Source organism: Mixophyes fleayi, chromosome 6, assembly GCF_038048845.1.
Source record: "Mixophyes fleayi isolate aMixFle1 chromosome 6, aMixFle1.hap1, whole genome shotgun sequence".
Classification (NCBI taxonomy): domain Eukaryota; kingdom Metazoa; phylum Chordata; class Amphibia; order Anura; family Limnodynastidae; genus Mixophyes; species Mixophyes fleayi.
In genome coordinates, this window is record NC_134407.1 from 27330379 (window position 1) to 27353369 (window position 22991).

Consider the following 22991-nt stretch of genomic DNA (forward strand, 5'->3'; position numbering starts at 1 on the left):
ACCTTCTGTTATTTTTTTTCCTTTAATTGGAATACAAAACAGAAGAATTTTCCACTGGATAGCAAAAACAGAAAAATGTAGATTTTGTTGAATGAATAGAGAAGGCTATTTTATAGTAAACTGGTGAACAAAGGATAACATGTTTTATTCATTTAACTTTGTTTATGCTTTTGGAAAACTACATGTTCCAATATACGTTGGCATTTTAAAACTAGTAGCACATTCTGGAAGAGGTAGTTCACAATACACTTTTCACATGAGGTTCAATGAGCAGACACTATAGGCCTGATTCACTACTAAATGAATAATGAACGTAATGTTTGGGGTTGTTTTTTAATGCAAGTGCGTCAGATATACGCATGTCTGTATTCAGCAAGGAGCGGATGTGAATATACGTCTGTTGAATAATAAGGGTCTAGGTCCGCTCTGCTTTAATAGACAGGACACTGTAGGATATGTTCAATACATAAGTGTACTATAAGGTCACAAAAGAACACACAGAAAAAAAAAAAAACTATTCAATTAATGTCACCTGCTAATATAGAGCCTGATTCATTAAGGAACTTAGGCAAGAAATTTCTTACTTAATTCTCCTGGACAAAACCATGTTAAAATGAAAGGGGTGAAAATTAGTTTTCTATTGGGCGTATAATAAGTTAAATACTGCCTGTTTTTCCATGCTCTTTTTGTTTTTAATAAGTTACTCCTATTTGCGGCCAACTCAGCCCCAATATGTTCAATTCATATAAACATATTCACGTACACCAACACGTGTATCATATTGCTGCTAGTTTCTAACCTGTTCAGCATGGGGCTGAATTCCTTTAGGGATGGGGCCTGCAAATGAGAGTGAAAAGGGGCAAAGACAGCATGGCAGAAAGTGAAGGGGGAGCACAGACAACATGGCAGAGTGCGAGGGGGGCCAAAGCAGCATAGCAGAGTGTGTGGGGGGGGGGGGGGGGGCAAAGCAGCATGGCAGATTGAGAAGTGGGACCAAAGCAGCATGGCAGAGTGTGAAGGGGGGACAAAGCAGCATGGCAGAGTGTGAAGGGGGGACAAAGCAGCATGGCAGAGTGTGAAGGGGGGACAAAGCAGCATGGCAGAGTGTGAAGGGGGGACAAAGCAGCATGGCAGAGTGTGAAGGGGGGACAAAGCAGCATGGCAGAGTGTGAAAAGGGGCAAAGACACCATGGCATAGTGTAAAGGGAGAGCACAGACAGCATGGAAGAGTGTGAAGGGGGGGGCAAAGCAGCATGGCACACGGTGATGAAGGACCACTTTATACTGTAAAATATACTAAATCTAGTAAATCTTTAATTTAGAAAGAGCCAGGCATAAGGAGTTTCTCTAATTGTCCAACAGTAATGCCAAATGGTAGCAAACACAGACAGTAAAGTTGTTTCATATTAAGTAAGATACAGTGAGAACTGCATAACATTCTATCCCCAAGTCCTTGGGGAGACCACACCTTGCATAGTTTGGTCAGCAACTTACTTAAAAACTACGTGAAACTTGTACAGACAAGAAATCATAATAGGCAAAACTGATGTTTTTAGTTAAGAGGAAAGACTGTATTAAAGAAGTAGCTAAGAGAAGATTTAAATTTCTGATGACTATTAGAAATAAGCTTAGGGACAGTTAAAAAAAATATTTTATAGTGAGTAATTAAAAGACAAAAGGAAATAGTGTCAAGTATCTCTCACCGCTCTCAAGAAATCTGGTAGCTTTGCTTTTGATTTCATTGTTTAGTTGATGAGTCTTCTCCAGATACTGCAGAATAAAGATATTGGGGGCGAATAGAACCATGTTCTGCTCTCCGCAGCCATAGGGCATGGCCAGGAGACGGTCCAGGTTCTGCATAGCTGTGCCCATCAGATCTCCTGCAGGGTAACAAAAATAAGACTAGTATTAGAAAGGGTAACTGAAAAATGAAATACTGTGCAGTAGGAAGTGACCATTTTAACATTATTTTTTAATACTACCAATTGTTTTTGTCCTGCCAAAACTATTTTGAAACTATATCTCAAATGCATTACCTGTTGTTACTGCTTAATATTTTAGACCAAATAATTTACCATCATCATCATCATCACCATTTATTTATATAGCACCACTGATTCCGCAGCGCTGTACAGAGAACTCACTCACATCAGTCCCTGCCCCATTGGAGCTTACAGTCTAAATTCCCTAACACACACACACACACACACACACACACAGACAGACGGACAGAGAGAGACTAGGGTCAATTTTGATAGCAGCCAATTAATCTACTAGTATGTTTTTGGAGTGTGGGAGGAAACCGGAGCACCCGGAGGAAACCCACGCAAACACGGGGAGAACATACAAACTCCACACAGATAAGGCCATGGTCGGGAATTGAACTCATGACCCCAGCGATGTGAGGCAGAAGTGCTAACCACTAAGCCACCGTGCTGACCATGTTCCAACCCAACCTGCAAAGCTACCACTTTGCAAAGGCACCTCAAATTCTTTGCCCCCTGGTTGAGTGGTAATCTGCCCAGGCTTTAGCACTCTGTACTGGTAACTCATTTAATGGGGGGGGGACACCAATTTATATTCTTTCTTTCTTTCATTATTTATATTATGAAACAGAAAAGATTTATCAAGTTGATGATGGTGACGAGTATAACTTTACACTGGCCCACATCTAAACAGTCTGGGCTTTCTTTGATTGGGCTGTATACAGTATATATTGAGCTGCACACATTAGATGATACACACAACTTAAAACGCATCTGTAAAAACACAATTTTGCATCCATAGGTTTATATCTACATTTAGGCTACAAAATTGTGTACAGCTATAAATTAGGTCTTATGTGGTAATGCAGCTTGAAATGCATTTTTTACATATTGTTGATCTTTTGTACTTCTGTAGCATTAGTTTAATTTTTATATTGCTGTAAATATGTCAGCCAAAGTCTTTACATGTCTTTACTTGTCTTGTAAAGGATTTGTGTGAATTTATGTGTAATTGTGGCCACACAGGGGCTAATCCTGCCATGCTCACAAAGTCATGCGACAGAATCATTGTCCAAATTGGCAACATATGTAGGTGGCCAACATGATCTGGTCATTCAGTGTTCTGGTTGAAAGGTCAGATCACTTCGGGCTCCACGGTAGCCCGTTAGTGTGATCAGAAGAAGGGCGCATGGGCACATCAATAGCGCTCTTGATCAGATATCCAATAATGATCAATCAATTTTAATCAGATTGTTGGCAATTAACATACTTATGATGCCAAACATGCTACAATTTTTCAGCTTTCTCAATTCCAGCTGAAATATCAGAGCAAGTGTAGCCTGCGTTAGACAAAGGCCAGAATACAATGGTTCATGAATTATATCTGGAGTACTAAATCACTGGAGAGTTGTGTCCATTACTGATGAGAGATATTTGATGAATATCTGTACAGTATGTATCTTACCCAACACTGTTATATGAGCTCTCTCAGAATCCTCCAGAATGTTATCAGGAACCTTTAGAGATACCTTCTCTGTCTTCGAATGACCTGGAATAGAGGCTTTTTAAATAGTCAGCAGAACTAAACATTGCATTAACTAGATATCAACATTTAGGAAAATATTTGCTGTGAATATTAATCAAGCAAAGATAGGCATTTTCAGAAATTGTGAATATATTTAATTCACTTGTTGATGATCAATATATAGCTAAGTCACTCAATGTGTTCTGATTATTGAAAATAAGCAAGAAAAAAAAAGTTTTGTATTTAAAAGAGGGTTTAAAAGTGTGAAATATTGATAAAAAAAAATGGAAATATTATAATGTCTATAACAACAAAAGGTTTTCCAACCTTCTCCCTCTTGGATGCAAAGAAGAGAGCTGTGAGATTTTTCCTCCAGGACACCTCCAGGCTAAGAATACCAAAAAATAAAACCAAAAGAACTTAATATCTCTTAATAATATGGTTATTATAGTTAGTTTGATTTTAGGTTACTTTATTCCCACATACTATATAGTTCCAAATAATTAACAAAAAGTTTCATACTTTCGCAATCCCATGAAGAGGTAAAAACAATTACTTAGTATAGAATATCTTATTTGGATGGTTAATATACATTAGATTTCAAAAACAAATGAAGAATAAAATTAAATAACTGTTATAGTTTGGTGATAATATCTGTGCATTTTATCCTATTACTGAGAGAAGTATGACTAAATACAATGTAATGAGACATGGGATTAAAGGAGACTGTGGAGATAAGTAGGCAAACTGTAAAATGTAACTTAGTATATTCTAGTCACTCGCTAAAAATTATGATTAAAAAAATGATATTCCCATTAATAGATTACGGGGTAAATGTATGAAAGTCCGTTTTTTTCATCTCGCGGGAAATCGGCGACTTTGCAGCTAAAATTTAAAGCGGCGATGGCTTGTAAAAGCAAGCCTTTACAAGCCGTCGCCGCTTTAAATTTTAGCTGCAAAGTCGCCGATTTCCCGCCTTTACAAGCCATTGTGGCTTTAAATGTTAGCTGCAAAGTCGCTGATTACCAGCGAGATGAAAAAAAACGGACTTTCATACATTTACCCCTATATATACATATATAGACATATTACGTAGAAATAGATCTAAATGTAGATACATATTTTTCCACTTTACTTTCAGAAATACCATTTTCAAATGGTACAATTTGATATTTTTTTGAGAATAATGAATTTGAAATTAAGGCCACACTATAATGCTAAATATAAAGCAAATACCTCTTAACAGAAAAATATTATTATTGTCTTTTGAGAAAATAATGTATAGTATATGTATATCATTTAAAGAGAAGATTTTATTTTTCTACATTGAGTTTTATATTTTTTTATGTTTGCAGATATATTTCTTGAAAAAAATTGTAACATTAAACTTTAAATTACTGATAATTTAACTAAAGAGAATTTTTTAATGTATACATTTTTATAAATTTTTCAAATATAAATCTTAGACATAATTGGTTCATGGTCCCATTAGATTACATTTGAACTTAAACATTGTATACTGACCTGTACAAGTAAGGGCTTAATGACTGTGTCAGTATTGCCTTGCTTAGGGACTACTGTTATTTCATTTTGGCAAAACTCTTTTGTGTCCACAGCCTCTGTCCGAACAGTAATGTTTACCTCTCCTACACAGGGATACAGATAACAAAAATATGTAAGGTTTAAAAAATAGTGTATAGAATAGAAAAAAATTAAAAAGTAGACTATCCCTATAGACGACATACAACTGCTAACAAAATCAATTGTTTTTAAAACTCAACAGAATAAACAACTAGATTGGCGAGTCGGAAATTAAATGTTTATGAACAGTCTGAAAATTTTGGCTAATATTCTATCCGTTTAACACAACTGAATCTTTTCTCAGAGCCTTTACTAGCTTTGGGCCATATAATTCATACATAATTTACAAAATTAACATAAATAATAATGTTTCAATCCTTTCCTACCTCCATGTATTATACAAAATATGTGTTATCTTAAGAATAAGGAATTATTGATATCAACAATGAATATCAATGAAGCTTTTCAGATTTTAATTACAAAATACAACAACAGTGTCAGAGCCAACCAAGTGCCTAAAATTTGGACACCAGGATCACATTTTACCCAGTTTAGAAGCTTTCAGACTCCAGGAGAAGGTTTTACTCTCATCTGCACACAAACAGCTGCTGTACTGACAGGCTGCACATGGTATTTGCTCTAACTCTTGGGTAGGCTGCAAGGTGATTTGAACCTATCAAGGCAAAAATAAATAAAAGCAAACAAAAAAGTTTAAAACGGATTTTGCAGATCGTTTGTTGCTAGTTTTCAATGCACTAGATAATTTATATTGCCGTTTTGGTGATGTGAATGATAGCATCTTAAATGTTATGAGATTTTTCAAACTAATCATTAAGTAATATTTACTTCATGTAATGCAAAACAGTCTTTTGAAATGATTAAGAATTTGGATGAATTGGTAACACAATGCACCTATAATGAAAAGTACAGTACATAATGCCTGAGAAAATATGTTGATCAAAAGGGATAATTTAGTCTTGGTTATTTCATTTACCATTATGCATTGCTTCAGATAGTTAAAGACAATGGCTTTGAGGGGGAAGGACTCTCCTCGCACCACAGAGTATGGGTAGGTGAGATCCACAAAGAATGGCTGGAAAACTCGAAGGGATGCGGGAGCAGAGAGTCCAAAACCAGTGGGGCCCATACAGAAGGCCCCTGCGTTCCAGTCTGTGATGGTGTCTGGAGCCTGGTGGTGGAGTTCAGAATTGCCAGAGATTCTGGGTAAAATAAATAAAAAATGTATTGTAGTATAAGGAAAATCAATTATTAAAAATCAAATCTCCCCAAAAATAACTGGCATAAACCAGTGTGAAGTGAAGTCCATGACAAATACTGTTTTTACATTATAATCTTAAAGAATGGCAGTGTAGTTTGGGTGTTGCTAGCACTGAGAATGGCAACAGGTGCAGTAGAACAAATCTATTTCATATTGTTAGGGGTGAGTGTTGAAACAGTGACAGCGTTTAGTCCTTTAGGTTATTAGTGATCTTGTTAATTTGTTTAAACATCCCATAATGACAACCTAAATGGCAATGGCTTCAAGGCAGTTTAATTCAGCCTAATACAGAACTGATGACCAAACAGGTAGTGTTATTGGACAATTTGCCTGGTACTGACACGTTTACCCCACAATGAGAGTAGTGCCCAATAATAACCAGATCAAAATCAATTAGATAAATGTTGGAACATGTAGCCTGAGGGTGACCACTTTCAAATTGTGTGTGCAGTATTCTTCTATCCATAGTACCCAAATTGCTAATTGGACAGTAATCCTGTTGCTCAGCATTCGGGCAAGCGACTGGATTAACTTGTGTTTCTTTAAGTTAAGAGCTTAGTTCCCATTCTCATATCAAGGGCAAGTGCCTTAACTTTTGCAAGAGAGAGAGAGAGAGAGAGATCAAAATGCTTTGAGTCGTATTATCAGGCAGTATTCTTTAACGAAGGTCACACAGTGAAGGGCAAATCAGCGTACATAAAGTGTAGTATTTATTAACTATCTAATTATACAGTATTTTACTAGGAAAAAATACATTAAGAGTCACCTCCCATTTTAAAGTCGTCCTTTACTGACAAGCTTGTCGACAGATCTTTTTCATTAACTAAACTGTTTGTTATCTTGGAATTTGGCACACAATTTTTTTTGTTTCTTTTTAGTTTTCAGAAGGTTACTCACCCTACATCGATAAGTTGCCAAATCCAGGTCTCAGGGAAATCCTTTCGAACTTTTTCCACTTTTTCCTCTTTTGGCATTGGTAACACTGCATTTACTATTTCTCTACTTATGACTGGTGAGTCTAGGACATCTTTAAAGGAAGCAAAATCATACACAATTGCAAAGATATTTAGGTTGAATACAAAATTTGTCCACCTCAAAATTCCTAGTTATTTGTTTCATAGAGATAATAAATAAAACAAATAACACATAACATATGATTGTGCAATATAGTGACAAAATGCATAGAGTTATCATCTATAGAGTACACCCTGGAACTGTGATTTCAAATCCAGATGGGCTTTGCCTTTAATAATTGCTATTTTAAATAATGACTGCAGATTGATAGATTTACCCCTGTGAATTAGATGAATTGGTTAAAAATGCAATGCTCAGAAAGGACTAATTTATTAATAAAAATATATTAAATAATACATATTCGTGATTTTAAGATCAATTCATAAACTGTAACTTGTGTGTACAATTATAATTAGATTATATTAGCTTAAATCCAATATGAGGAAAAGAGGAATTCCATTAGGCAGTAGGTCAGTACACAAAAATACAGACATTTTCAGAGAGAACTCTTTAAAATCTGTGACTGTCTCTGAAAATTAGGGACAGTTGATAACCATGGGCCTGATTCATTAAGGATCTTAAATGAAGAGGATCCTTATTTCAGTCTCCTGGACTAAACCATGGAAGGGGTGCAAACTAGTTTTCTGTTTTGCACAAGGGTTAAACACTAACTGTTTTTTCATGTAACATACAAAAACTTGTTAGCTTATTTGTACACTGAAATTTAAAGTTGATATGTGGGTGTTACATGAAAAAACAGTCAGTATTTAACTTATGTGCAAAACAGAACACACATTTGCACCCCTTCCATTGTAACATGGGGCCTGATTCATTAAGGAACTTAACTTAAGAAACTTCTTATTTCAGTACCCTGGACAAAACTATGTTACAATGCAAGGGGTGAAAATTAGTATTCTGTTTTGCACATAAGTTAAATACTGACTGTTTTTTCATGTAACACACACATATCAACTTTAAATTTCAGTGTACAAATAAGCTATCAAGATTTTGTGTGTTACATGAAAAAACAGTATTTAACTTATGTGCAAAACAGAAAACTAATTTTTACCCCTTGCGTTGTAACATGGTTTTGTCCAGGAGACTGAAATAAGAAGTCTCTTCAGTTAAGATCCTTAATGAATCAGGCCCATGGATTTGTCCAGGAGACTGAAATAAGGATCCTCTTCATTTAAGATCCTTAATGAATCAGGCCCCATGTTACTCACAAGAACGTAGTAAGCTAAGAAATGTATCTTTCCTCTTTTAGTGGAAGGTATATAGTGCATTATATAATTTAGATAAGTGTTCCTAATTCAATCTTACCTGGTAACATAGCACCTACAGGTCCAGCCATACCAAAAAATGGTCTATCAAAGCATTTCACAGGTTTCTTAATGTCCGCGCTTGTTATTATTTTTAACTTCAGGTACTGTAAATTGCAAAGGAATGGAAAAATAATAATTGTTAGTGTTTTTATTTATTTATCATGTTCACACATTGCAATATGTTTACATGTTTGGATGAAACCTCAGAAATTATTTTCTCAGCAACCTGGTTGGATTTAGACTCAGTGGTTGATTGCGCTTTTTAACCATCACCAATGATAAATGAAGACCTTCATAAAGATAAATGCACTTAAACGCCAGGATTGTAAGAGTACAATGCACTTACCTTCAAGGGTTAAAGATATCCCTGGATTTTTTTTAAACTAAATCCAATAACCTGCCACTGGGAGTGCCAAACCAGCCTTTAAAACATCCAAGAACAGGGACTTATCTCTCTTTTGCTGCAGGAAATACCAGGGCTTAGTATTTGTACTGAATGGTTTCTGTTTTCTTCAGTGTGTTATTATAACCCGCTATTTTCTTGCTTGTGTTTTACTTTGTCTTTATTCATTGCTTTTCCTCTTTCTCTTATTGTGCTGTGTTTTCTCCCATATTTCATTGTTTCTCAGTTTCCCCCTTTCTTCGTGCAGTCTCTATCCCCTCCTTGTTTCCACTCTCGCGCTTTATTGGTGCTTCCATCCCCTGTTAGCCCTTTGTTAGACTTTTATCCCCCCTTGTCACTGCCACCGTGCAACACTGCCATCGCTCTGTAGTTCCACCAGCCCCGCTGCGGGACAGTAACCCATCACCTACTTCCCAGCATCCTGCCCTCTATGCTGTGTATGTGCAGCCATCTTCTTCTTCCTCTGCCTGCCAATTCCCCTTCCCCCCTCAGCTTTTCTCACATAGCCTGAGCCCATCCCAATTTCAATGTTAACCACAATATGAGCCAATCACTTTTCTCCTCTCCGGTATCACAAATTTACCTTTCCCAGTTTTCAGGTCCAGTCCACCCGATACCCATGCCCATGCTCAAATGGCCTCACCAGTTTTATCCCACTGATGTTTTCCTGGGTCAGCTACAACCCATTATGCATGGTAGGCACCAGTCTTCCCATGCCCCCTACCCCAGTGTCACCACGTGTCCCTCGACCATGCTCGGTGTTTCCGAAGCAGAACCCAGTTTTTACTGACTCTCTCCATCCTGAGCCACTGCCTTGCTGAGAGGCCGTAATTGCTCCCTGCAGCTATCATGCCCCTTAAGTTTCCCATGGTGGCCTATCTCATTCTAAAAGTCTCATGTTTCAGGGCCCAAGGTTTCAGATGCCAGGATGGACTTGCAACCGCAGCAACTGGAAAACGTTTGCCTGGCTCAGGCGGAATTAGTGGTTGCTGTGCACTTATCAGACATGTTAGTTCCTAGTGAAAATGTGAGACACGCACAGGACCTGGGATTTGGGTGTGGGATCAGATATTCTGAGTTCAGGGGATGATTGCACGCATTTGGGGCAGAAGCACTGTAAATTTATATGGCTGCTACAGTCACGCATGAGAGATGATCACTGTGAGGCTAGTAAACAGGCATAAGGTATATTCACCATGGCAAGGGGGCAGCATTGTACAATGTGAACACAGCTATCCTCCGGGGTCCCTCGGCTAGTTCTCAGCAAAAGATTGACTGGAGTCTCTATGTGGACTTATATGCCATTACTGAGGTCGGTAAGAAGAACTTAGCGCAGGCCAGGGCGGAGTATGGCATTGGGAAGGAAGCTATTCAGTTCTGTACTAAATGGATGTCAGGTTTGGTAGTTTTTGCATCAGCATATCCAGAGACTAGGCCTATTGAGCACCAGAATGTGTTAAAATATTTGCACATGATACATGACATGTATGCTATTAGTGACAATATGGTCTGGAGGGCTTTCAATGAGGAGTTTTGTAAAAAGAAAATATTTGGTTGGCTAGCATTCTGTTCGGGTATAAAGACATTGAGATTTGGATGGCAGGTCAGCAAACTATCATATTGGGGCATCTAGCAGCTGCGACTTAAAAAACTCCTGTGCTTGGCTGACCAGTCTCTTCCTTTCTTGGCAGAAACAAGTGTTTCGCTTTTAACAAATCTCAGTGTAGTAAGGGCATGCTGTGAAAATTTAAGCATGCTGCTTGCACTTCAGAGCTGGACACACTGTCAAAGACTGCTCCCGGGGTTCAGGCCCCTCTGCCACCAGTAGCGGGACACAGGGAGGTCCTATTAATTAAGGCCTCTTCGTCTATCTCATCTGAAACCCTGTCTCATTGGCTTCATTTATATGATGACTGGGAGCTGGCAATTTTCCTGTCCTGGGTGTTGAGAAGGGTTTTAAATTACCTGTAGTGGGTCCTCTGCCAGCGGTGCCTACTAAGAAGCTTCAGACTGCATACAGGCACCTACAAATCCTGGCATATAAAATACAGAAAGAAGTTGCTTAGCTTTACTCTGATTCTTTCCGATTCATACGTTTTCATACACCAGAGGGATTTTCATGGGCTGCTCGATATTTGGCACCTACTTTGAGCGTTTTAGTACATTTTTACACTGGTGCATTGAAGCAGGCACCAGCCATCCAGGTGTGGCTCACTACCTGGATGATTACCTTACCATTGGCCCCTGTGACTCAGGCATTGTGGCAAAGTTTTATCTGATATTCAGGTCCTGTTCCAGGTGCTTGGTGTACCATTTGCTCATGATAAGATTGAAGCCTCCTCCACTAGTCTGTCATTCCTGGGCATCGAAATTGACATAGTAGTGAGTTGCTGCAGACTTCCTGTGAACAACATAGCAAAGTTGAAGGTGCTCCTTTTTTTTGCCAATAAGGCATTCGGTTAAGGCATGCCTTTGGCAGATCCAGTTGGTGTTATGGTCCCTTAATTTTGATTGTCAAATTATCCCTATGAGCAAAGATTTTTTACCGGAAATTGCAGAGGGTGACAGCCGGCACATGCTCAGATTCAGCTATACCAAGACATGAGGGTGGACTTGTTGATTTGGATGCGATTTCTTTATAACTCTATATAATGGGCTATGCATGTCACCTGAACCCATTGTGTCCAGCTGGGAACTGCAGCTGTACACCGATTCAGCAGGATCTAAGGGTTTCGATGCTTACCTCAGCAGGGCATGGTGTGCGGCGACATGACCACTGCACTGGTTTTCATTAGATCAGGCATTGCTACTAATTTGCTGGTATTAGAGCTTTTCCCCATCATAGTGGCTATGGAGTTATGGGTGTTTCCAGGACATTGATGTCATCCATGCTAGCTGGAATTTCTTTTATGGCCCAGTTGCTGGGGGAAGTGGATTTTACAAAGAGCTTTTTAATTAGGAAGGCTTTGAGGGGGTGTATCAAAATGCAATCCATTAAAAATGACACAAGATAGCCTATAGATGTTCCTTTATTAAGTAAGCTGATTGATGTGGTTTGGGGGATGACGACTACCGATTAAGAAGACTTATTATTTTGTGCAGCTTATTCGTTGGCCTATAATGGGACCTTTAGAGTTAGCGAGCTGGTAGCTGCGTCTAAGCTCTCCCCTGATTGGCTAGGAGTGTTAATTTAAGAGATTCATCCCTGATTTTCAAGTTTCACAAAAGCAAAATTGATCAATTTGGGAACAGCTGTTGGGTCTTTAAGAAATGTAATACAAGCATAAGACTGAACACGACCAATTATGGCACACATTACTTTAGAGTAGGTGATACCACCTCTGTGGCTGTAGCAGGGTGCTCCGTGGAGAGCATTAAATGTTTGGGCAGTTGGAAATCCTCTGCCTATAAGAAATACATTAGTCCTGATTAATTATAGTACCATGCTCCCAGTTGGTGACCAAGGACATGTTCACTTGTCACCTTTGGAGGTGAGGACATGAAGGGACTTACCTAATTTTTTGTTAGATGAAGGGCCTCATAGCATGAGCACCTCCGAGGCTTTTTAATGATTTTTATTTTCATATGGGTTGCCTCTTCCCAAACCTCGTCCTTCACCACAGTATTCACATGCTGGTAAATTCTTCCTTGCTTACCGAGATACATCTCAAGTTTTATTCATGATTTTGTGATTTGTGATTATTTCATTGCATTGTCTTTGTTGTTTTGTATGATTTGTGACTGCTCCTTGATGTTGAATTTGTCCCTATGTCTTTAACTGATGCTCAAGACATAGTCTAAATAACAGATCATTTCCCAAAGTCTCTTCAAGTTTGGGATATTGGCCACTCCATCTTCTGGGCTGACATCTCTTGGCCCAATTTTCCCATCCCGGCAGACATACAGTGGTTTGGTAGTCGGGGGATGTGCTGACCCTGGTTTCAAAGATTTGGTGCATAATATGATAAACAGAGAGTGTGCTCCAGAACTTTTATTGATTCACTTAGGGGACAACGACCTGGTTTAAGGGAAATCTGTTGTGCTTTTTTTGCATATCATTGCTGATTTGATGCTCATAGCTGATAGCTGACCTGTACTTAAGATCTGCTGATCCATTATCATCATACTTGGTGGGGTGCCATTAGCGGACTGCTTATGATTAAAGTCAGGCAACAGTTTAACCATTCTGTCTCTAATTACGTGAAGAATCTTGGGGGAGTGATTATTCCACACCCTTTGACTAGATTTGACCATCCTCATCTTTATAGAACTGAGGAAGTTTTAGGTATTTTTATAGCCCAAATTTTTGGCTGTTTGGTTTCTAGGGTCAGTTGTTGGCGGCTGTGTGTCCATTAAAGGAACACAACTTTTGGTGGGAAAGCAGTGCAGTCAGCAGCTAATACATGAAACAAGTTATGTTTGTCCACAGGTTTCTTCCTCCATCATCTATTTCTCTGTTAGGGCCCTTTCTGCGAATGCCCTAGGTATCATTTCTGCGAGTGTGCCCTTTGAGGCCAGAAGGGGTGCAGTTTCTCTGATGCCGTTAAAGTTGCACCTGGGAGTCTTTGCCATCCCTCTTTGTTTGCATAGTATTAGCTAGTTAGGTGACTTGCATTTTCTTTTGTTGCCATCATTATTTATAGAATTAAAACTGTAATTGTAGTGCGCCAAAATTTAAATTTGTGTTTTATTTCAGGTAGTTAAGTAATTAGCTTTATTCTAAGGGTTAGAAGGTGAATGTGCAGAGGGAGAGTATCAGCTGTTTGGCGATTAATTTCATTTTGTACTTCACACAAAGCTCTGCTATCAATTCAGTGTTATCCAAAGCTGAGAGCACAGTAGAATTGTGTTGAGCTTTGTTGTTTTATAGGGCTGTTTAAACAAACAGTTTTGCAGAAGCACACGCGAACAACTTCTTCCTTTTTATGTAGTTTTATTGTCAGGATGGTAAATGTTTTGACACTGTAAAGATTTCACAGCATTTCTGGGAGACCCTAACCGCTAGCTAGACATAGCTCAGCTCTCTCAAAACCAGCCAGCTTCCCCAGCGTTGATCTCCCTGAACAAATGGCACAAACAAGCTTTTATACATGTTACTCCTCCCCCAGCCTTAGCTTGATGGACAGGTGACACACCCACCTTCTCTTTAAAAGAAAACACCCATCAGTGGCTCTGTTTGCACAGACACACCCTGTCTGTTTGCTGAGAGGAAATCATGTAAGTTAACAAACTTTAAACTACACATACGTTTTTACCTGGTTTAATCTCAACCTAGGTGCATAACTGTGCCAATGTTTTATTCTGTTTGTATACTTTCTCTGCCTCTTGTCAGAAAAATGCCTCCCTTTGTTACAATATATATATATATATATATATATATATATATGAAAAATACACAAAAAGGCAATTTAGTCAATGTTGCAGGATGATATTACAAGTCAATAAGTATAAGTTGTCTTAAGCTGGAAAGCCTCTTTGAACCACAAACAGAAAAAAATGATGAATGATGAATTAAATATAGCAATATCTGTCATTGTGTCTTACACCACCCAGAAATGTCATTTTAAAATGCAAATGTACCTAGCTGTAAGTAGACTAGCTAACCTAAAAACAAAAACGTATGTAACACAATATGGTACCATGTATATAGTCGCTACACAGAATAAATATTCAAACAATATTGCTGTTATATAATGTACTAAAAACTGGGAAGTCCTTAGGAATATATTGTACTAAAGACTGAAAAGTCCTTCTAAGTATAATCAAATATTTTCACAAATTCCTCATTTCTTCCACATGCATTAATTCTGTTTGTTGAAGAATATTTGCTAATATTCAGTTCTCCCTTTCAGTCTCCATATCAAGATTTTTTCATTCAATATCCATATACATCTCTAAGGCAGCAACAGAGGAGCGCTCCAAACCATCCATCCTACCTTTATTACACTAGTTAACCTGTTGGGCAGCTGATACTCCGCAAAAATACATATTAGAACAGCGCAAACTCCTTATAACTCTTTATGTAGAGTACATGTTTACTATTAACCTCAACAGTAGCATTAGGCCCATTAAAATATTCACACATAGGGTTAGATTTACTAAAACTTCGGAAAAGGAAAAGTGGAGTTATTAGCCATAGTTGTTACAGATGTTAGACTTATTTAGTTACACTCAGCTGCAATGTGTAATGTGGTGATTTTGAGAGACAAGATGAAGCTAGCAGTCCTGCTCTAGATGAAGTACATTTAGAATTTAGTCCCAACATTTCAGTGTTCCCTACATGTCCATTGCCCTCAAGCCATACACAAAGGCTCTACTTGATCAGCATGAAACAGATGGCATATTGCAACCGTGACAGAGCCAATTGACTGGTTCAATAACAGTATCATTGTGGTGAAGTTTAAGAATCTTGATCCGAAATTCCTAAACCAAGCACTTATTGCGAAGATTTCATTATACTATGCCAACAGTGGACGAGGTCTTATACAAGCTGACAAAACCACAAGTTTTTACGCTGATTGATGCACTGGATACATTCCTGCAATGCATGTTGGATAAAGAAAACATGACATATGAAAACATATGACCACCTTTTTGGACTCCCTGGAGAAGGGAAATATGGCTTAAACGTACATTTAAGAAGTTTCCATTGCACCCGAGAAGGATATTCTTGTAGTTGTTTGTGGTGTGACAGACAAAGGTGAAAAGAACTGCAAGTTGCTAGCACTGATCGTTGCAATCAAGTGTAATCATGACAAGTGTGAAGAAACTACAATTTAAGAAGTTTCCATTGCACCCGAGAAGGATATTCTTGTAGTTGTTTGTGGTGTAGATATGTGTATTTCTAAAGACATATCTTGTCCTCCTAAGATTAAAAGTTGATCCAGAAATGTCCAGAGAGGTTTTGGAGATGCCAATGTCTATTGATCTGAAGACGGGAAAGCTTTTTTCTGGGTTTGTGACATATATGGCCAAATTCATGCCTGACCTTCCAGAGGTGTGTGAGCCCCTGCAAAGACACCTGGACAGAGTGGCAGTCCAGCACAGGCTTCCAAAACTTGACAATGCAGTGGAGGAAATAAAACGTTTGGTCACAGTTACACCTTTCTTAAAGTATTAGGATGTTGCCAAGCCGGTCACTAATCAAAGAAATTATAACTAAATTGGACTGGGATGTTGTCTGATGCAAGAAGTCCAATCAGTGGAATTTGCTTCTAGGGCACTTGACCCCAGTTGACCAGAACTATGATTGAAGGAGTTCCTGAGCTTTGTGTTTGCTTGCCACCATTTTCATCACTATCTGTCCTGGTACGGTCAGGAAACATTCATGGCGAAGAGAGATCACAAGACGCTAATTGCCATCATCATGAAGCCTCTCCTATGTGTACCCAAGTGACTTCAGAGCATTATGTTAACATTACAGCATTACAACCTCCATGTAGTCCCCAAGCCAGGTCCTAAGATGTACATCAGTGACACTCTCTGCAGAGCAACAGCTGTGGATAGGAGATCCGAAGCAGACCATGGGCACCACACAGTTTGCACTATGTACAAAGTGCAACTTGGCATTGCAAAGGTCAACCAAGCAAAATATCATAATGCCATAGATCAACAAATGCATCAGATGCTACAGCATACCATAAACTCTGAAGTGCATTATACTGGCAGGATGCCAGATTTGAAAGAGGAGACACCACTCACAGTGAGTTACTGCTGGTCATTTAGAGATTACATTAGCATACAGATTGCTATTCGGTAAAATAAGGGTCATAATACAAAAATGTTTAACACAAGAGATGTTAGCATGCATATAGTCAAGCCACATTGGGAGCTATGCATGAGATTCCAACATATCCACGGCAGATTATCAGCATGGATTTATTCCCCTAAGTGGGCAAGGATTTCTGTTGATAGCTGACCACTAATCTGTTTTAAAGTTTAATTTCTCTACCATAATTAGATTTATTAAAAGTATTGAAGTGTTGAGATTTTCTGTCCTTTGGAATTCAATGTTTTTTATGCGAAATTAATTATTTTTAAATTACATTTCTCAGTTGCACAAGATTGCATATAAAATTCACATTTTGAAATGAATGATTATGCACATACCTTAAATAAACTGTATACATCAACATCGGAATAATCAAAGTCCCATGGGCGTATGATAGGCATAATTGATCGTCTAGGAGACAATCCAGGAGCAAAAGGTAGTGGTTGAAAGTGAGGAAATCCGCATGGATTTACAAAGTCCTGGACACGATAATCATATTCTCCAAAATCATGGACCGGGAAGAGATCATAAACCTTTTAAAAAACAAATGTGATCAACAACACATTGATGCACTTCACAACAAGATCTTTCTGAATCATTTTGAAAGAACCCTACTGTCACTTCCCTGTTCTCTTGGCTAAGACTACTCTTTCCACTAACCAACTGTCACTATGTGGCTTTTCAATTGTCTCCATTTCCTTCTCCACCACCTGACACTGCCCATGCCACATGCAGTCCTCTCCTCTCACAATCACATGTGGGAACAGTTCAGTGCCTACTGCAAAACTAGCATGATTTTTTACTGCTGTGAACATTCCAGTAATCTAATTGGCTGCAGATTGCTCTAGCCTTGCCCAGTTGAAAACTAGGTACAGGTGCAAGAGCTGATAAATGAATGCAGGAGGTCGTCTAATCCTTCCAATCACATCTTTAAATTGAAATATAACTGTTATGGAATTAATTAAAATAAGCAAAATATAAAACCAAGTTTGGGTGCATACACATTAGTGAAGATAAAACTACTCTCTGCACCAACAATCTTCTATATTAGTTTAAGGACTTACGCTTTGAATACCTCAAAAATAAAGGCTCATTGAAAGCTAATGAAACAAAGGTAGGGAGAGATATGTTGGTTGCTGTTATGACCTTGACTATACATCAATATCTATAGGCTTAGCAACACTGCATATTGAAGCAGTCTATAGTAAATCCTCTCCTCTATAGCAAATACACTCAAAGTGTTAATCCCTTCAGCTGTCTCTAAGTAATATGACATATTCTCAATGAGACCACAACCATGCCCAGAGATACTGGGAGTGTATTGCTATCTACCTAGATATTGCCTCCAAACTAAATGTAGGTTTATTGGAGCAATATATTCCTGTAATATAGTAGCTGCCTAATAGAATAAGATAAAGTGCAGACAGCGAGAACGCCAATGCGTGCTTGCGCTTAGATCTGCTTAGTCTGTGGCAAAGTATCAGCTGTGGGGGCCGTGGATAGACTAGGGGGCCCAAACAGATGGAGGGTTCTGTCTGGGCCCCTTTGTCTGTCCGGGCCCCCCACAACTGTACCGGCCATACCCCCTTGATGGCGGTCCTTCCCTCTGCCCTCATGCATTACACCATTACACACACGCTCCCTGTGCCCACATGCATTACACACAAATGCCCCCTCTGCCCACATGTATCACACTTTTCCCCCTCTGCCCACATACTTTACACACACATGTCCTCTCTGCCCACATATTTTACATACATGCCCCCTCTGCCCGCATGTATTACACACATGCCCCCTGTGCCCACATACATAACACACATGCCCCCTCTGCCCACATACTTAACACACACATGCCCCCTCTACCCACATACTTAACACACATGCAACCTCTGCCCACATACTTAACACACACATGCCCCCTCTACCCACATACTTAGCACACACATACCCCCTCTGCCCACATACTTAGCACACACATACCCCCTCTGCACACATACTTTATACACACATACCCCCTCTGTACACATACTTTATATACACATACTTTATACACACATACCCCTTTTGCACACATACTTTATACACACAAACCCCCTCTGCACACATACCCCTTCTGCACACATACTTTATGCACACATACTTTATACACACATACTTTATACACACATACCCCCTCATTACATTACCCTTCTTCTTACCTTTTTTACAGTTCCAGTTACATAGCAGTAAGTGCTACCGTGAAGAAGAATAAAAAAAAACCTCCGCTGTCCCGCCTGAATTTTGTGTATAGTTTTGAACATACAGGGCCTGTTTTATTAACAAAAGTAAGGCAAAACAATGAGTAAGTTTTCTCCTGGACAAACCATGTTACAATGCAAGGGCATACCTCCCAACTGTCCCTTTTTCAGCAGGACAGTCCCAATTTCAGTGGACTGTCCCGCTGAAAAAGGGACAGTTGGGAGGTATGCCCTTGCATTGTAACATGGTTTGTCCAGGAGAAAACTTACTCTTTGTTTTTCCTTACTTTCCTTAATGAAACAGGCCCTGTATGTTCAAAACTATACACAAAAGTGAAAAAATTATATTTTGCTATTTAAAAGCAGTGTATAGCAGGATATAATATATAATATAATAACTGGCATCAAGCAGTTATTATAACCCTACAACAAGAAGATATTTTTTGTCAGCATTACTAAAGTTAATAAATACATAATTGTAGGGGGTGTGATGCAAACCAATTCAGACCATATAGCTTCTGTCTTGGTTTTGACGGTAAAGGAGAATCTTAAGGATATGCCTCTGGCCATTGACTGTTTTTGGGCATGAACTAATTCCTATATAGGTTGCACAGTCTTAATGCCAGACATTATGGTGTTTTGTACATATTATTCATACCATTTTTATTAACATGAACCTTTAATTATACTGCGCAAAAATTATTATACAGCACTTTACAGAGAATGTTTAATCATTCACATCAGCCTCTGTCCTAGTGAAGCTTGCAGTTTAATTTCTCCACCACTATAATTAAATAAGGGCTTAATATTGCCCAACCCTTGATGTACCTCTTTTTCCACAGTAAATGGGCCATGGAATTAAATTTTTTACTTATTTTCTTCCCTAGTTGTTCCCCATTAACAAGGACCGGTGGGTACTGATATGCAAAAATATAAGTTAAGCTCACCCAGGATGCTATTGTCAGAAACCACAAACATGGAAACTTGAGCCAGAATAAAAAGCAGGGACCAAAAAAAGACTCAGTTGGAAGAACTTAGAGGAAATCTTATGACACTACTGGTTAGATGCAGGACCTATCGGTATTAGAGACTACAAAGTAGTACTGTGAGAATCAGCGATCTTTGTCCTTGATCCTCATTCCTTACAGGTCTTTTGACAGTGTGTGTGTGTGTGTGTGTGTGTGTGTGTGTGTGTGTGTGTGTGTGTGTGTGTGTGTGTGCCTGCTGAAAGTAGGGTGATATTAAAGCAGAATTAGTGTTTTTTCAGTACTAAGAAAGAATTAAGCTTTGCTGACAACAGACTATGCCCAAGGGAAACTCTTCAATGTTTGGTGCAGGAAAACAGCTTCTAGGTGCTATGGCATTGTGACAGCCACACACACACACACACACACACACACACACACACAAACATTAACATTAGCCTATAAGTATGTTTTTGGACTTTGGCAGGAGCATGAAGCAAACCCCACGCAGACAGTATCTTGGTTGGAATGGAGCCTATGGTCCGAGCATTCTTAGGCAGCATTGCTAACCTCTGTGCCACCATGGTGTCTTGAGGCTTATGTTATCTGCTGATAAAGTAGATATGTGGATTTGGCTTGTTACTTTGCTGCATCATTCTGCAAAGTAGCTAAACAAATCCAGACATTTTCTGGAGGTTCACACAGATTATTTGGATCTAAAGATATCACTTTCATTTCTAACTCATGATATCCTGCCCCATTTTATAGAATATATCAATTTCTCTGTTGTTATAATGTTGCTTAATGCTGTTATGTTACAGTTATCAGGTACAAGGTAAAAATTAAGTGATTTACAATATGAAGCATACTCTGGAAAATGAAACAATGCAGGGTTCAATAGTCATATACTGGCTGACTGTGGTATCGTTACATCACTCACTTTATCAGCAGTCAGCTCTTTTTCTGGTTTCATTAATACCACACTCTGATCCACAACTCTCAGACCACAGAGAGATCCTGGAGCTGCCTGAACCCGCAGAGACACATCTGATCCTGGGAGAACCTCACTCGGGGAGAGTCCAACTGATACCTGGAAAAAAAGTTACAGTTTATGGGGAAAGGAAACTAAATAATTGTCTGCAACCTTCCCATCAAATTTACCTTGAAAAATAAATTGATTTAATTAATGAACATTTTAACATTTAGATGAAATCTATAATTTCTCAGTTTTGCCACAATTAGTGGAGTAATAATAATCCCTAGTGGGATTCTCTGATGGAATCAAGGTAATCTGATTACACTGAAAATGCAGTGAATGCTGGCAGTGCAGCTTTTATCCTATTTGTGATATTTGAAAATGTTTTCTGATATTGGTAGTAAATGGGAGTACGGTTGCAAATTGTGAGTTATATATAAAGAGATTGTGAATAACAAATAATTGTGACATTTTATGAAACATGAAAACTTAATAGTTTGGACTTGGAGAAGGTGTTAGCTGGTAAGTATCAGAAATGGTGGAGGAATTTTCAGAATTTGACTACAAAGTACTGACAGAGTGAATAAATGTTGACCTGTTCCATTTAGCTACAAAAGCGCAAATGTACAGCAACTAATTTTCAAATTCTAGTTATCTTTTATGAATTCACAGCTACCTGCTCCATCTGTAGAGCATTATTATAGAATGATCTTTGTCCTCAAGACAGAAAGTTCAGTTCTGTTTACTTGATAAGAGTCATCCTCATGGCAGCTGACTGTCAGCAGCAGTGATTGTAGAATGCTCACAGTGGCTGGCTGGGCCAGAGGGCAGGGGGAAATATGTCCCCCGGTCAGGTCCCGTAATGGGCTACCTTGGACTGGGTCACTGGGCTACATGCATTTATTTCCCTTAAAATGTTCCTAATAGGCTGTTAAGCTGAGTGTCGGCTAAAGTTTGCCAGCCCTTCTCTGAATGCTCATGAGCCATAACACAATTGAAATGTATTAATTTCATGTGTATAAATAAATTTATTTTACACTATTTTTTTTTATGGTAGCATTTCCAATTTGGGAGTTTAGTTTCAGATGATATGGAAAAAAAATATCTTTGTTAGGCAACTCACTTTATTTTTGAAACATCTTAGAATGTTGAATTTTGCAGAATCTGCCACAATCGCTCCATTAGGTAGTAACATATACACAAGTGCACGAAGATTTGAAGATGTCCCTGCATTCAATGGGAGCTTCAAAGTCGTCTTACCACGAAGGTCTGTGAGAGATAGACAACACATAGGTGCAGGTAGAACAACATAATTTTTATGGGAACATTTTATAAGATGTTTTACTTTTAGATGGCTCCCTAAAGAATGTCCTCTTTTAGGATCACCTTTATTTTTTTTAATTTTAAACCTGTAGACACATTTTAAGTGCACCAATAGAACAAGAGGTAGCTTCTATAGGCTATGTTACAAGTACATTTATGATTTTCTTGTTCATCCTGTTGGTTTACATCACTTGATGACGGTTAGGTTAGTAGTAATATACTTAAATTTAAACTACCAACCAGATGAAAATAAGGGGAGGGAAACTGGGCAGGTGGGCTCTTGCTTTCACAAATAAGTATCAGCACCCTGAGATATGTCTAAGTAGTGCATTGTTACTGTGTTTTGTATATCATCCATTATTGGACTACATTAGCATTACAGACATTGTAGGCATATATTTCTACAAGGAGTTTGGATAGTAATCAATATTTAGATCTATTTTACAGTATCTACAATGTTGTATAATAAAATGCCTGATAGTTCAAAACTAGTTTGCCATAATTACTAGTGTATAAAATGAATACATGTACAGGTTGGATATGTTAATTAACATGTCGTAGGCAATAATAGCTTTTCTTTGGACTACATAGTTTTTTGCTTTCAACG

General features: G+C 38.5%; 1 protein-coding gene across 2 annotated transcripts in view; it reads right to left on the bottom strand.

Moving 5' to 3' along the window:
- The window catches only part of LOC142160954 (alpha-2-macroglobulin-like protein 1), a 70704-nt gene that overhangs the window by 21740 nt on the left and 25973 nt on the right, over positions 1–22991 (bottom strand). For both annotated transcript variants that reach the window (XM_075216095.1, XM_075216094.1), the window contains exons 14-24: positions 22185–22330; positions 21026–21175; positions 17222–17416; positions 8708–8813; positions 7268–7397; positions 6086–6311; positions 5638–5764; positions 5035–5156; positions 3838–3898; positions 3451–3534; positions 1704–1880 (exon numbers count right to left, since the gene is read on the bottom strand). In XM_075216095.1, coding sequence (XP_075072196.1) covers positions 1704–1880; positions 3451–3534; positions 3838–3898; positions 5035–5156; positions 5638–5764; positions 6086–6311; positions 7268–7397; positions 8708–8813; positions 17222–17416; positions 21026–21175; positions 22185–22330 — 1524 coding nt within the window. The remainder of the gene's footprint in view (positions 1–1703; positions 1881–3450; positions 3535–3837; positions 3899–5034; positions 5157–5637; positions 5765–6085; positions 6312–7267; positions 7398–8707; positions 8814–17221; positions 17417–21025; positions 21176–22184; positions 22331–22991) is intronic.